General features: G+C 41.1%; 1 protein-coding gene across 12 annotated transcripts in view; it reads right to left on the minus strand.

Annotated features, from left to right (window-relative positions):
- Nucleotides 1-425: 425 nt before the first annotated feature.
- NEBL (nebulette) overlaps nt 426-13680 on the minus strand; it is a 363233-nt gene continuing 349978 nt past the window's right edge. For all 12 annotated transcript variants that reach the window (XM_030321282.1, XM_032593838.1, XM_030321277.2 and 9 more), the window contains 2 exons: nt 7686-7792; nt 426-5791 (listed from right to left, as the gene is read on the minus strand). In XM_030321282.1, the coding sequence (XP_030177142.1) occupies nt 5615-5791; nt 7686-7792 (284 nt within the window). In that variant the 3' untranslated portion in view covers nt 426-5614. The remainder of the gene's footprint in view (nt 5792-7685; nt 7793-13680) is intronic.

A 13680-nucleotide genomic window follows, 5' to 3' on the forward strand; every position in this document is an offset into this window, starting at 1 on the left:
AAATGAGCCGTTCTTAGCTGAGAAATCAGAGCAACTCCCTGTTTCATGTACTCGATTTGTGCATTTTCTGCGCTTTGCTCCGAGCTGTTCCTTTCATCTTGCTAACACAAGAAAATTAAAATTCTACTATTGAGAACATATGAGGAATTTAATCTTGAAAGAAGTGAACTACAATGCTGTCCTACTCTGGTGCTTTGATATAAACTCAGATACTGAGCCGGAAAAAGCATAAGATTATTATCATTTAAAACTGTGTTTATTTGGGGGAGGAAGACACGTTTTGAATGACTCTCTAACGGAAGTGCACTGAAGCCAGCAGATAACTACGGTGTGATTTAATGTAAGTTGTCACGGTAAACCTAATTCCCGGGGTAGCAGCAACGACCCAAGCACCAAGAGACCAAGGTGAGAACCAAGAAGTAGAACCATTTTGTTATATCCTGCATTTATTTAAGCAAACCGAATGTGTAGAGATAGGAAATTAAAGCGTTCTAATGTCTTACAAATACAGAAAGAAGACACAGAATAATAATACCCTGAAGAGAGTGCATCCGAACACAGTTGTATCACAGAACATCTGCAGTGACCACATTGAAGCCATGGCCGACACATCCACCTGTCATTCTTGTTCTGACATCGTTCAGGGAGATTTAATAGATCAGTCGGCGATTTGCTTTTTCAACAAATACCACTACTAATGATTATAGTAGCCTTGAAGGGTCTGTGAGTGACTATACTAAACATACATGATGCTCGGCTTAAGGTGTTATTTCAGTGCCGTTGTACATTATCCCGGGGGAAATAATGTCTTAGTACACAATTACTGTGACATCCACTAAAATGTGAACTAGTTTGCATAGGTTAGTCCTTTGGGCAGCACGATGTTGCTCTAGTTCACCAAGGCTGAAAGATTCACAGTGTAGAGGAAAAAAACATGAATTAAAGCATTTCTACTAAAATGTATTTTAATAGCTGGTGTTAATTTGCATAACAAAAGCCAAATTATGTTCATAACATCGTATCATTCTAGAAGCCCCTTCATTTCGAAAAACATCGTTTCCACCCAAACCGTCTGCTCTCAAAGTGAGCACAACCTTGCAAATGAATCATCAACCACAACTGCACATTTTTGAAGCGAACAGAATCCAAACTGCACATTGGTTTAGTTCTCTATTCCCATCACAGGTCAAAGGCCAACATGTCCACACCACGCCTGCCACAGGTCTGGTGCTGCCTCTAAAGGCTCCGCCATTCATTGTATGGACACCGAAGAAATGGGACTGTGATGCGGCTTTCTCTTTACCTTCAAAGCAAATCATTCTTTACAGCAACTGGATTACAAAGAAGCGTGTACTCTGTGAACGGGACACCGTGTAGCAAACACAAAAAGCATCTGAATTCCATGGCTATACTGAAGTGATATGGACAGCTGGGAGAAGTCTGCCCTGGGGATCCTTCCAGGCTTGTGGACTCCAGCGGTCTAGACATCGTGAAACGACGGCCACACAAGCATCATACAACGTCCTGATTTTTTTTTTTTTTTTTTTTTTAATGAACAGTTGACAGTCAGCTGCCTGGAAAGGATCCGAAGGGCCATGGAATACTTCAGAAAGAGACTTCCGTTTTAGCATTCTTAACTGAGTTCGCGTTGTTCCTCGCTTAACTGAAGCTTTCTCGCCTCGGAGTCATGTTACCCAGAACATGCACGCTCTAGCCACTTTTAGATTATCAGAAGCGAATAGCTAAGGTATAATGACACTTATGAAGTGAATCTCATCTTCTGCAATGAATTCAGCCTCATAACATAATGCTTCTATCTTACAATAGGTATTTTAAGTCTCAGGCCTGAAGTTAATGTTTATGCATCCTGACTATATATATAAATCCACAAAGAACCTTTCAGAAATAGATGGGGAAAGTCAGTGTTTTCTAAAGTTCTAAACCTTTACAGGTAAAATACAATCGGTTACCACCTTCCGGATCTGTCAGGAGCGTCTCACTCCCCCACCACAAAAATACCAGTCGTGTATAATAAAATATTACTATAGAATAGATAGAAGTTTGCTTGCTTGCTTGGTTTTCTTTCCAAGACCATCATGGACTAACAAGGGCAATCAAAAAGGCACCTTTTTAAAATATATCTATACTATAATTTTGGTATAAACTCCATCCACTTTATAAAGGGGATGTGTTATTAAAGGATCACACACGTTTTCTTTATCTTTTCATTAAAAACATTTCGCTGCACATGGACGCACCTGAAAAAGAGATGTATGTACCTCCTGAACTTCACTGTTCGAGAAAAGTCTGGTTCCCGCCCTCCCGCAGCGTCATCAAGCCCGACGGGGAGATGACAGGGGAGAAAGACCGCGGGCGGCCTGCCAACACCACATCTCCATCATCTTCGAGCAAAGAACCAAGCTCTTTGGCAAGAGAGGGGCCAGTCCAACCTCATCCATGTTCACACAAGGTGCCCGGAGAAATTGTGCTGGCAAATTCCTGTGTGGTCTCTGGAGGTGGGGGAAGCCTGAGGAACAGGCAGGGACCACGCGGGGATCTGACAACCAGATACAAATTTTAAACTGGGCTACGCTGCGGATGTGTAAACGAGGACAAGAAGGTGTGAAGAAATTTGTTTTGCCACAGGTGAGAAATAGAAATCCTCCCTAGAGAACGAGAATTAGTAAAAACGCTTGCTACAAAAACTGACAACAGAGGTCCTCTATCCTGTTGGCTCTGCTTTTCTCAAGAGAGACAGGATCCACGTGGAGTTGTGTTTCGGGAACCTTATACGCACATGTCAACCTGCTCCTTTGTGCTTTTTATCAGGCTTGAGAATGCATCAGATTCAGAAAATCAAGTGCATGCTCCCTGTGCTTGAACATTTCCCAGTCTCCTTTAACTTGATTTGTAAAAGACGGATTTTTTTTCCAACCCTTCTTTCGCCGCCAGCGTTATGTATGAGATACGGGTCGCCAAATTGAAGGGGGGAGGCGCGTGCAAAGTGGAACCCCTGTTCGAGAATGTAGTTTTGAAAAATGATCCTGTAAAAATAGCACTTTGGTATTATACATGTATGTTTCCTGTATTTCTGCCGAGATGCTCGATATCCTGACAAGTTTTAATAACAGTGACATTATCAAGTTATGGGGTCGGGAGCACGTGACATCTCGGTCTCCCTCAGTCTTTATGGTAGAGTAACTGCTCTCTAGTTAAATTCTGAGCAGGCCTTGATTCCTAGAGGCTGGGAGCAGAAACATCCCTCTGTGCAAACATTATGGGACGCTTCCAATCTTAGGAGAATTATTCCCCTAATAATTATTGACTTCTACATTCCATGAATCTGATTTTGAAATTAGTGGATGAGAATGACCGTGGAGCATCAAACTGCTGCCTTACGGTATTTTCTCAAAATTATAAGCATCATGTCAAGTCTGCTGCTGTTCAAATGTGCTATTTCTCAAAAACTGTACCCGTCCCACACTTAGTCTGCAGATGTCATCAACGGCGTCACAAAAAGCGGACTGTCTGGGGGAAATATAAGTAAATCGAGCAAGTTCATTGCCCTAGGTTTTAATGCACAGAAATTTTTGTAAGAATGTTTCAATTTCAGCTTGTCTTTGTCGGTTTGCCTACGAGACGATCAAAACACGAATGGGGTCGATTTAATCATGACCGACCATTTCACTGATAGAAAAAATCAGTCCAGTTGGTTATGTAGTAATCTGTGAAACCCCCTCAAAAAGACTCTCTAGTTTTTTTTTACCCAAATTCCTGTCTTTTCTCTTTCTGTGAATGTCTTACAGATGCAGCTCGAGTGTAACAAAGTTTTATTTGTTCTTTTAGCCGGATCGAATGAAACTATCGATTTTCAAAAGTATGTGCTAATTTTTCAAAAGGTATAAATGAGTTAGCATTTGGTTTTGGACTCCTAAACACTTCAAAAAAAAGGTACTTTATAGGATGTTTTGTTAATTTCTTTGCATATACTATAGAAGGGAGATATCCCCAAGATCCATACATTTTACCGTATTTCTGTGACTTGGCTTTTCCAGCTTCGTCACTGTAGAGTGAGTCTGTAGAGCCAGACCTCCAAAAACACTACCCTCTTGCACGTCTGAGCCCATCAGAAAAACACAGAGTCGCTGACGGACGTTCATTTCTCCAGTGATCTAGACTGTGGACCACAGGCGAACCTCCGTGAGCCACCAGCAAGGGCTGTGGCATGGCCGTGAGTCCAGAAAGAGCCTGCAAGGTCTCTCATTTCAAATTCGAGACAGGACAACAGTTGCTTTTTTCAGTGGACAACCTCTTGGGCCTATACCTAAAATCTCGGTTGGCAATTTCACCTTACCCCCTGAATGTGGTTTAGAAAAGAAAAACCGGAAGAAAGTGGAAGGGAAGTCTTTCCAAGTCTAAGCGGTTTCGGTGGCTAGATTTCCATTCCCAGATCTGAATGCCGTTTTCCAAAACAGGAAACCGGCTCATCTCGGTGTGGAGGGGGGGACTTTTTGCTCGCGTGTCGCCTCTAGTACACTGCGTCGTCACTGGCTCCTGGTCCGTTTTCTTTCCTTTTCAATCAACGGCGGCATTAAGTTAATGAAAGTTGCTCAGTAAACACCTAAACCACTTATGTGCTAGAGTAGACGTCTATTTCCTAAAGGTGTAAATCCTTCGAAACTAGAGTGCAGGACAGCAAGAGGATCTCAAGCAACTTTTCAAAAGATGTTTTTCTGATGAGCTGGCCGCTAGAGGGAGGGGCTGTGAGGTTATCAGCCACGGTTTTTGTTTTCATAACAGGGACGGGCAGTGCGGCTGCCTATGTTACAGAGCTTGAACCTACGTGACATGCAGCAGGGTAAAAGCCACTAGGGAAAGAACAGCGATGACTTTAAACTTTGCCCTTTGCGGAGTAGCTGTGACATCATTTGGTCCTGACATTCTGTGCAGTCAAGCGTAGACTCGGGCCCACAGGATGTAAGTGGAGAGAAGGGTATCCCTTGATACAAATGAGAAATAAATAGACCCAAGTCAGCCTAGGGAACAAGGAAATGTCTGTTCGGTAGAAGTTTCTAGGTCCCTAAGGCCACCAGTCAGTATAATTGTAACCAAACTGTCATTCTGCCACTGCTTACGTTTATTATATTAGGCAATTTTCACTTGAATTGGAAATTCCCCAATGACTCAAAAGCTAACTGTTTTTAAACCATTGGCCGTGTTACTGAATTAAGAGAATCGGCTTCTGGTGGTTCCAAAGTGACAGCTAAGAAGTTTCAGAGACTTGTTACATTTAAGGGACACTCAACATCTCTATTAAAGTCTACAAAAATACATTTCCCAGCAGTGTTCGAAAGCCAGTCAAAGGAAACCATTAACACAGTTAGCAGCACCAGGGTCTCCAGACCTAACGATTTTGTTTACAGCAATTCCTGAAAATGCTGCTGTTTTCAGCCCAGAAGTCATTCCCTCTTCCTGGTACCTGCGTGTCTAATTGTCAAAGTAGAGAGAGATTATTGTAAAATAACTGCCAAGTTGTCTTAAAAGTATCTTCTAGCCTTTAAAAAGATTAGGTCTAGTATACATTAGAATAAAGCTCAAAGACAAGGGGAGATAATTAATTAACAAACTCGATGTAATTCGCCGGGAGCATCCCCGTTTTCCCAGTTCTCTGCACCGTGCCGTACATCCAGCCGTCGTCGATGGGCTGCACGTTGACGATGTAGTCGCCGTCCCTGAAGGAGACTTCGTCTTCGTCCTGGGCGCTGTAATCGTACATGGCTCGGTAGGTCCTCTGAGAAAGGAAAGAGCGGGTCACGTGACGGATACGAACTAGTTACGGCCACAAATGCCAATCACGGCAAGCCAGCCCCCACGCGGGAAGGTAACTACGAGGAATGTTCCCCAGTATAGGACTTATTTCTGGAGATGTGCACACCTGAGCCTAGCGTCCGTCCCAGTGGTGTCCGGCTCCAGTTTACCAGTCTAGCAAAAAGGGTAACGTTTGGGGGCCCAGAATGGGGACAGAGAAAGGCCCTGGCTACAATCACCAGCCCATCAACAAAGTAAGCTTTGAAGCAGTAAAGCCACCTTCCCCAACTACAGATAACCCCAGAGACCTCAGGTCATGGAGATTCTCCCCTCTTCCACATTCTTCAGAGAAAAGCTCTCCTAGTGGAGACAGAGACACGTCACTGTTGCTGTCCCCCATCCCCGTCAGGGAGAGGAAATGAATTTTTCTTAAACAGATACAAAGGATTTTTGCTTCCTCTTAAAAACACGTAACACAAATAAAAGAAAAACACATAATATACTTACTTTGTAGGTTTCTGAATCCCGGCGACAGAAATTTAGTACACAAGTGTTCTGAATATTGAGGTACGCATAACATAATAGGGAAAATTTTCACTTTCTAACTTTAAATTATATTACAAAGCTATAGTAATCAAAACACTGTGGTATTGACATAAACACATAGATCAATGGAACAGAACAGGGACCCCAGCAATAAACCCATGCATATATGGTCAATTAATTTATGATGAAGGGGCCAAGAATACATAACGGGAAAGGACAGCCTCTTCAGTAAATGGTGCTGGGAAAAGTGGACAACAACATGTGAAAGAATGAAACTGGGCCACTCTCTTACACCATACACAAAAATTAACCCAAAATACGTTAAAGACTTGAATGTTAGACTTAAAAGCATAAAACTCTTAGGGAGAAAAAAAAAAAAAAAAAACCATAGGCAGGAAGCTTCTTGACATTGGTCTTGGAAATGGTTATCTAGAATTGATACCAAAAGCAAAAATAACCGTGTGGGACCACATCAAACTAAAACGTTCCTGTGCAGCAAAGAAAACCACCAACAAAACAAAAAGGAACGTACCAACTGGGAGAAGATCTCTGCACATCACATGTCTGCCGTGTGGTTCATATCCAGAATATAAATTTAGTTTTATATTTATAAATTTAGTTTTAAATTTATAAATTTATATTTGTTTTCATTACAGACCAAGAATTTAATGTGAACGTTGGAAAATCTCAAAATTCAGTGAATTCAGGGACTGAGGAAACTGGCTGAGACACAAAGAAGGTCAGAGCTGGTAAAGCTGAATTCCAACTGCTTAGAAGGACCGCTTGTTGCTGAGGGCTAAGGTTAAGCTACTGTGTCCGGAGGGTGGAGAGAATTTAGCACAAGATGCCCATGTGACTAGATGACCTTGAACAGTGCTTCCAAACTTCACATTTAGCGAAGCAATCAGGAAGTCCTTCAAGATTTCCTATGGGAGGTTTCGAAGACATACGCTGGCCATGTCATTTGGGCTGTAGTGGCCATTTGGATTGCTGGCCATTTGGATTAATGTGACCCGATATTTGTGCTTTCTCGACCTGAAGGAGGATGACAGTTGGCTAATGCCCATCATGAGGTCACAATCAGGATATCGTTCTGGTAGAGTCTTTCTATGTTTTACTGGTTACATGTTTTCACATCATGCTTTCCTTTCTCAGTGGTTTACCTCTGTAAGTCTTTTGCTTTCTTCAAAAGGGTACAAACAGCAAGGTCAGCATTTACCCTTTATGTGAAAATGGAAAATATTCCATGCAAATCAATTCCATATGTATTTCTATTTTGGAGACAAAACGGGAAGAGCAGGGAAGAACAAACACTTCAAACTGATACTTACTAGATTTGGTGAGTGCTGCATTGACCTCACGGATGACAGGCTGGTCTGGTGCATGTACCCATAGCCTTGAGAATGGCTTTGCTGATAGGCTCCAGGAAGGACAGGTGCTGCACATTAAACACACACACACAGATGCCTCAAAGCGAGTCTCAAAATACCCCTCCCAAGTCCTCAAGTGACGTCATGCTCTGCTAGAATCCTCTGAAACAAAATGCCATGTCCAGTGTCTTGTGCAATTGGGGTAGTAATGTTAATAGTGATCTCTAGATTAGCACACATTTCGGCCACTAAGCACAGACAGAGGGAATCAGTTTAACACGCGGTGAAAATATGTTCTAGAAATATTTGTGTTACTCGACTGCAGATGCTCCGTGCAAACAACACGAGTACAAAACAAAAATTTCCCATAACCTTTTAACAAAATCTCATTTTTACTGAGCTATGTAATCCCCCTAGACAGTTTCTAAAATAAAAAAAAAAGAAGAAGAAGAAATGTTGGGGGTGCCTGGGTGGCTCAGTTAAGCGTCCGACTTCGGCTCAGGTCATGATCTCGCAGTTCGTGAGTTCAAGCCCCGCATCGGGCTCACTGCTGTCAGCGCAGAGCCCGCTTGGATCTTCTGTCCCCCTCTCTCTGTGCCCCTCTCCCACACTCTCTGTCTTTCACAAAATAAATAAATAAATAAACTTAGACATTTTTTTTAAATAAGAAATTTTTAAAAATTTAATCCGATTGGCAAACCAATGATAGAGTATAAATGTTTTCACAGAAATAACGGATGCTCTCAATATTTCAAGACATACAGCTGAATACAAGTTTACAAAGATGGTAAATATAGCATATGGTTAGCTTAGCAGTTAATAATGAGTCTATCCCAAAAGAAGACTTTATTTAGAATATATAAATTCTCCATTTTATTTTGCCTGTAAGTCAAGACTAAATAAGTCGGCCGAATATGTTACCAAAGCCTAACAAATCAAACCATGTAAAGAATTTCATAAACATCCTTCTATGTCAAAAAAAAAGCAAAAGAAAAGAAAATAGTAACATAACATTCACTCACTGTGTGTTGTTCTTGTCACTAATTGGGACATTCAAAAGACATCATTCCTGTTTTGAAGAACACTGAATTCTAGAGAAACCAACAGAGAAACTAGATACAAACCCCACAAACTCAGTAGGTGGATGCTTGAGTGTGTGTTTCTAAGTATATTTAATTATTTGTAATCAGAAGCATGGGGCTGGCTATGAATCAGAGTATTTTAGTAGCACACCCTTCGTTGTATCTTGAATAATCATATGATACATTAGTAAGACTTAAACATGTGCTATAAAAATCCATAATAGGTTGCCATTTTTGCTCAACTGGGTTGAGTATGTAAAGTAATTACCCTAGGTTGATTGATTTAGGACAGTTTTTATAATAAAAGAATAAAGCAGATATAATTCTTGGGTACTATAAATAATTTTTTATAAGTGGCATGTGCAGTCTAACGATATATGAGAACGTCAAACTTTAAAGAAGTTGAATCATCAGAAAATTACAAATCATTAATGTATTCTCCAGACAATAGTGATATTAGGTTGAATGGAAATTTTTAAAAACTTCTTGAATTAATTCGTATTACAGTGTGGCTACAGATCGTGTTTATTTATTGTCTTGATGTTCAAAGAGACAAAGAGGAGCTGCCAAGAGAAGCTGCCAAGACCTTTACTTGGATTGTAGAACATTCTAAAGTTATTAAAGCATTAAATATCAAATACTTGAGAACATCGCACTTCTTAACATTAGCAGCTCAATTTAAATATTTAATGTCAAGAGGAAGTCAGGCATATCGTCAAAATTCACTCGTGAAGAAAAAATAATGAAATCCCTAAAAATATCTAAGTCCACTTAATCAGCTGAGGAGAAGAGCCTTTTCTGTGTGTTGGATGCCCTGCCCATTCATTTCTTTACTCCCTCGATACTCAGCAAATATTGACTGAGTGAGTTCATGTGTGCCCAGGGCTTACTACATTGCCTGTCACTTAGTAAGCCTCCATAAATTTTAACAACTCTCACCATCCACTACGTTCGAGGCATGCCAGGCATGAAAGGAGAGGAGTGACAAAAACAATTGCTCTCCCCAAGCAATAGTGACCCTGGACATCTGTCCTTTGCCGAGCTGAAGACATGGCTCAGAATACTTAGGGCATTTCCAGTTAAATATGTAAGTCAAGGGCACCAATTGTACCCCCAGACTGGCAGCCGTGACTGGTTTTTAGCCATTGAAACAAATCAGTGCTGAGGCACCTGGGTGGTTCAGTCGGTTGGGCGTCCGACTTCGGCTCAGGTCATGATCTCACGGTTTATGAGTTTGAGCCCTGCATCTGGCTCTGTGCTGACAGCTCAGAACCCGAAGCCTGCTTCCAATCCCGTGTCTCATTTTCTCTCTGCCCCTCCCCCACTTGTGCTCTGTCTGTCTCTCAAGAATAAATAAATGTAAAAATAAAAAAAATTTTAAACAAGTCAGTGCTTTATAAATTATTATTTTAATCTATTAGTAAATTCTAAAAGTTAAACGTAAAACTCCTATAAACTTGCTTAGAATTAAAAAAAAAAAAAAACTTTTATCCTTTGTTACACTATCAAACTGACCTTCACCTTCTGATGTGCAGAGTTAACCAAAACCATCTTAAAATATTTTGGGGGAAAACCACTAGGAAAAGACAATGATGAAAAATATTTTTAAACATGCTGTCTCATATGCTGTAATGTGTTTATGTTTATATAATTTGTACGTCATAATCCCAGGACTGACAGTTCAAGAGTGTTGTTGAACAGCGTTCTCGAATTTTGGCTTTTAAAAACCAAGTGTATTCATGCCTGTTCGACTGCTCAAACCTGACCTTCAAAGAGAACCTGTAGCCACTGTCAAATATAGCAAGAGAAGAAAGTGATGTATTTGCCCTAAATCTGTGTGGGTTGGAGAGAACAGGGGAGAGTTTAGAAGGAGGAACCTTGGGGTAAACATAATCTATCTTGTTCTTACGGTTTCTCCTCATGCCTTTATCGATTCTTTCCATTTCCCTCTCGAGCTGCATTACTTAATGCACGTTCCTCGAGGGCTATCAAACCTTGTTATCTACCTTATACCTGATACAATAAAAGAGTTTTTAGGAAGCTCCTATTAGAGCTATGAAAAACATAACTGAGAGCCCAGAGGAATCAACTTACTAAAAGCACATGCCAATCTAAAAAGAGGCACAGACATTGCTTTTCTTTATTGTTTTGGTACGTGATTTCTTTTGTATGTACTGTAGGTAAAATAAGCAATAGGAGATTTAAAACAATGGCTTTGGAAATTGGGTTTATTAAGAACTTGGGTGAAAGATAGCTAGTCTGTGTGTGTGTAACATTCTTCCATGAAAATACGGAACTCCAAAGGTTTTGCAAAAGCAAGATATTAGGCATTTCGCCACAAACCTGGCCTTTTTATCAGAGAAAAACATATAGTGCCCTCTTCCTTCAACCAGGGGTCAGATTCCACCGGCACTGATACAGATGGATAATGGCGAAGGTACCATGACAGTCTTCCAATTCAAGAGTCTTGAAGTTGACGAGTTTTTTATTACAATGGCGTAAGAGTCATAAAACAATAGTTTCATTATCCTAAGGCAACAGCAAACACACAAATGTGACTCAATTTTCATTTCACACTGGTAAGATTTATTGACCAGAGGTCTGGAAGCTGACTCAAGCTTTAAGGATTTCAGGCTCTATTTGGAATGTCTCATAGTATTTAGAAAACCAAAATCTCTCCTCTCGTGCACCGTAAAGTTCTTCCACAAACAGCCAATACTAATATTTTCTATTTAACGTTTCTCCTTATCACGGAAGGAGATAAAGCCAAGATAAAGAAGCACGCAGACACAAAGATCATAAAACAGAGGGTGAGAATGGAAGAGGAAACATGTTTTGGAAGCTTCGCAAATCTGAAGCCGCAAAAATAAAGAAATACGCGTAAACATGCGCAGTAGAGTAAATGAACCAAGGATATGCACCCATAATAAAAGGGGAAGAATATTCAAAAGGAGGCCAGCCCACTGTGGGGGAGAGGTTCAGAAAGCCTCACCATGACAATAGCCATAATAGTAGATGGCCAAACGCCACACACAAAAATAAGAACGGTGCCTTAGCCCATTAGGGTTGGTATACAAAAAAATACCATAGACTGGACGGCTTAAACAACAAATGTTATTTCTCACTGTTCTGGAGACTAGGAAGTCCAAGATCAAGACACCGGCAGACTCAGGGGCGCCTGGGTGGCTCAGTCGGTTAAGCGTCCGACTTCGGCCCAGGTCACGATCTCGCAGTTTGTGAGTTCGAGCCCCGCCTCGGGCGCTGTGCTGACAGCTCGGAGCCTGGAGCCTGCTTCCGATTCTGTGTCTCTCCATCTCTCGGCCCCTCCCCTGCTCATGTTCTGTATCTCTCTGTCTCTCAATAATAAATAAAAACATTTTTTATTAAGCGTCTGACTTCAGCCAGGTCACGATATCGCGGTCCGTGAGTTCGAGCCCCGCGTCAGGCTCTGGGCTGATGGCTCGGAGCCTGGAGCCTGTTTCCGATTCTGTGTCTCCCTCTCTCTCTGCCCCTCCCCCGTTCATGCTCTGTCTCTCTCTGTCCCAAAAATAAATAAAAACGTTGAAAAAAAAAAAATTAAATAAATAAATAAATAAATAAAAACATTTTTTAAAAAATTTAAAAAAAAGACACTGGCAGATTCAGAGTCTGATGAGGATCCATTTCCTGGTTCATAGATGAACTACTTCCTTCAGCTGAGCCCTCGAATGGCAGAGGGGCTGCGGGAGCCCTCTGGGCCGCTAAATCCACCCTCACGACCTAGTCACCTCTTAAAGGCCATACCTCCTACTACCATCATTTTGAGGATTAGGATTTTGACATGGGAATTGGGGAGGGACACAAGCATTTAGTCTGTAACAGCTGGCTAACCTTAAACATAACATAAGCAAAGAAAATAATTTGGGAGTGTTTCTCATAGGCTTACTTTAAAAAAAAAAAATTCAGAATAAGGAGAAAATCACCCTTCAGAAGGTTTGCAATCAAGAATAGAGGATACAATCACATTACTGTCCTATTTTCTTAACAGCTGACTACAGTTTTATCACCTACTATGTGTCAAAGAACTTAGAGAAGCGTGGGATGTTTTTGTTTTCAGAATAAAGAATCTCGATTTGGGCAACCACGGGGGAGTTGCTAAAATGAATGATGACCGTAAATGAGAAAGTAGGAAGATACTGCTGGCCTTGAAGTAAGTATTAAATAAGGAGCCAGAACCTCATCAGATCTCATCTTGGCCATGTGCAAGGTAGCTGAGCTGACTGGTAATAAAATAGGCCCATGATGTGGACCTTTTTGCTCAAGTAGCTTTTACAGGTGCCATCCAGGATTCCAATTCAGAGCCTCACTTCTTCCTGGCATCTGATTCTCTCCACAAGCCCCAAGTGAGCGCTAAATCCACAACATTTATGCTGAATGCAGCGGCAAGATGCTTTTTTTCAATCTGACAGAATTCTAAGCACTCTAGAAAATTCTGTCCCATCCCTGCAGAAGACAGAAACAAGCCAGATTGCCTCCAGGTTTTTGTTTGTTGGTTTTTAATTATAAGCTGTAAACAGACAAGTACCTAAGAAACCGGCTTACGGCATAATAAGCTATGAATCAACAGACTTTAACATAAAAGTGAGATAACCTACAATTGAGTTAAAATCACCAAGTTTTAAAGACAAGCATAATCATCACTGGGATACAAAACAAGTGCTCAAACTTTGGAAATCATATGTAAAAATAAAAGCAATCATTGCTATTTCCTATGCTAAATTTCCAGCTCTGGCCAGGCCAGAACATTGTGGGAAGGAAAAGGGAACAGAGACAGAGAGGGAATCAGTTACTCGGTGGGTGGGTTTCCATTCTGGCCGCATACTGAATTCACCTGG

The sequence above is a fragment of the Lynx canadensis genome, chromosome B4, assembly GCF_007474595.2.
Source record: "Lynx canadensis isolate LIC74 chromosome B4, mLynCan4.pri.v2, whole genome shotgun sequence".
Lineage (NCBI taxonomy): Eukaryota > Metazoa > Chordata > Mammalia > Carnivora > Felidae > Lynx > Lynx canadensis.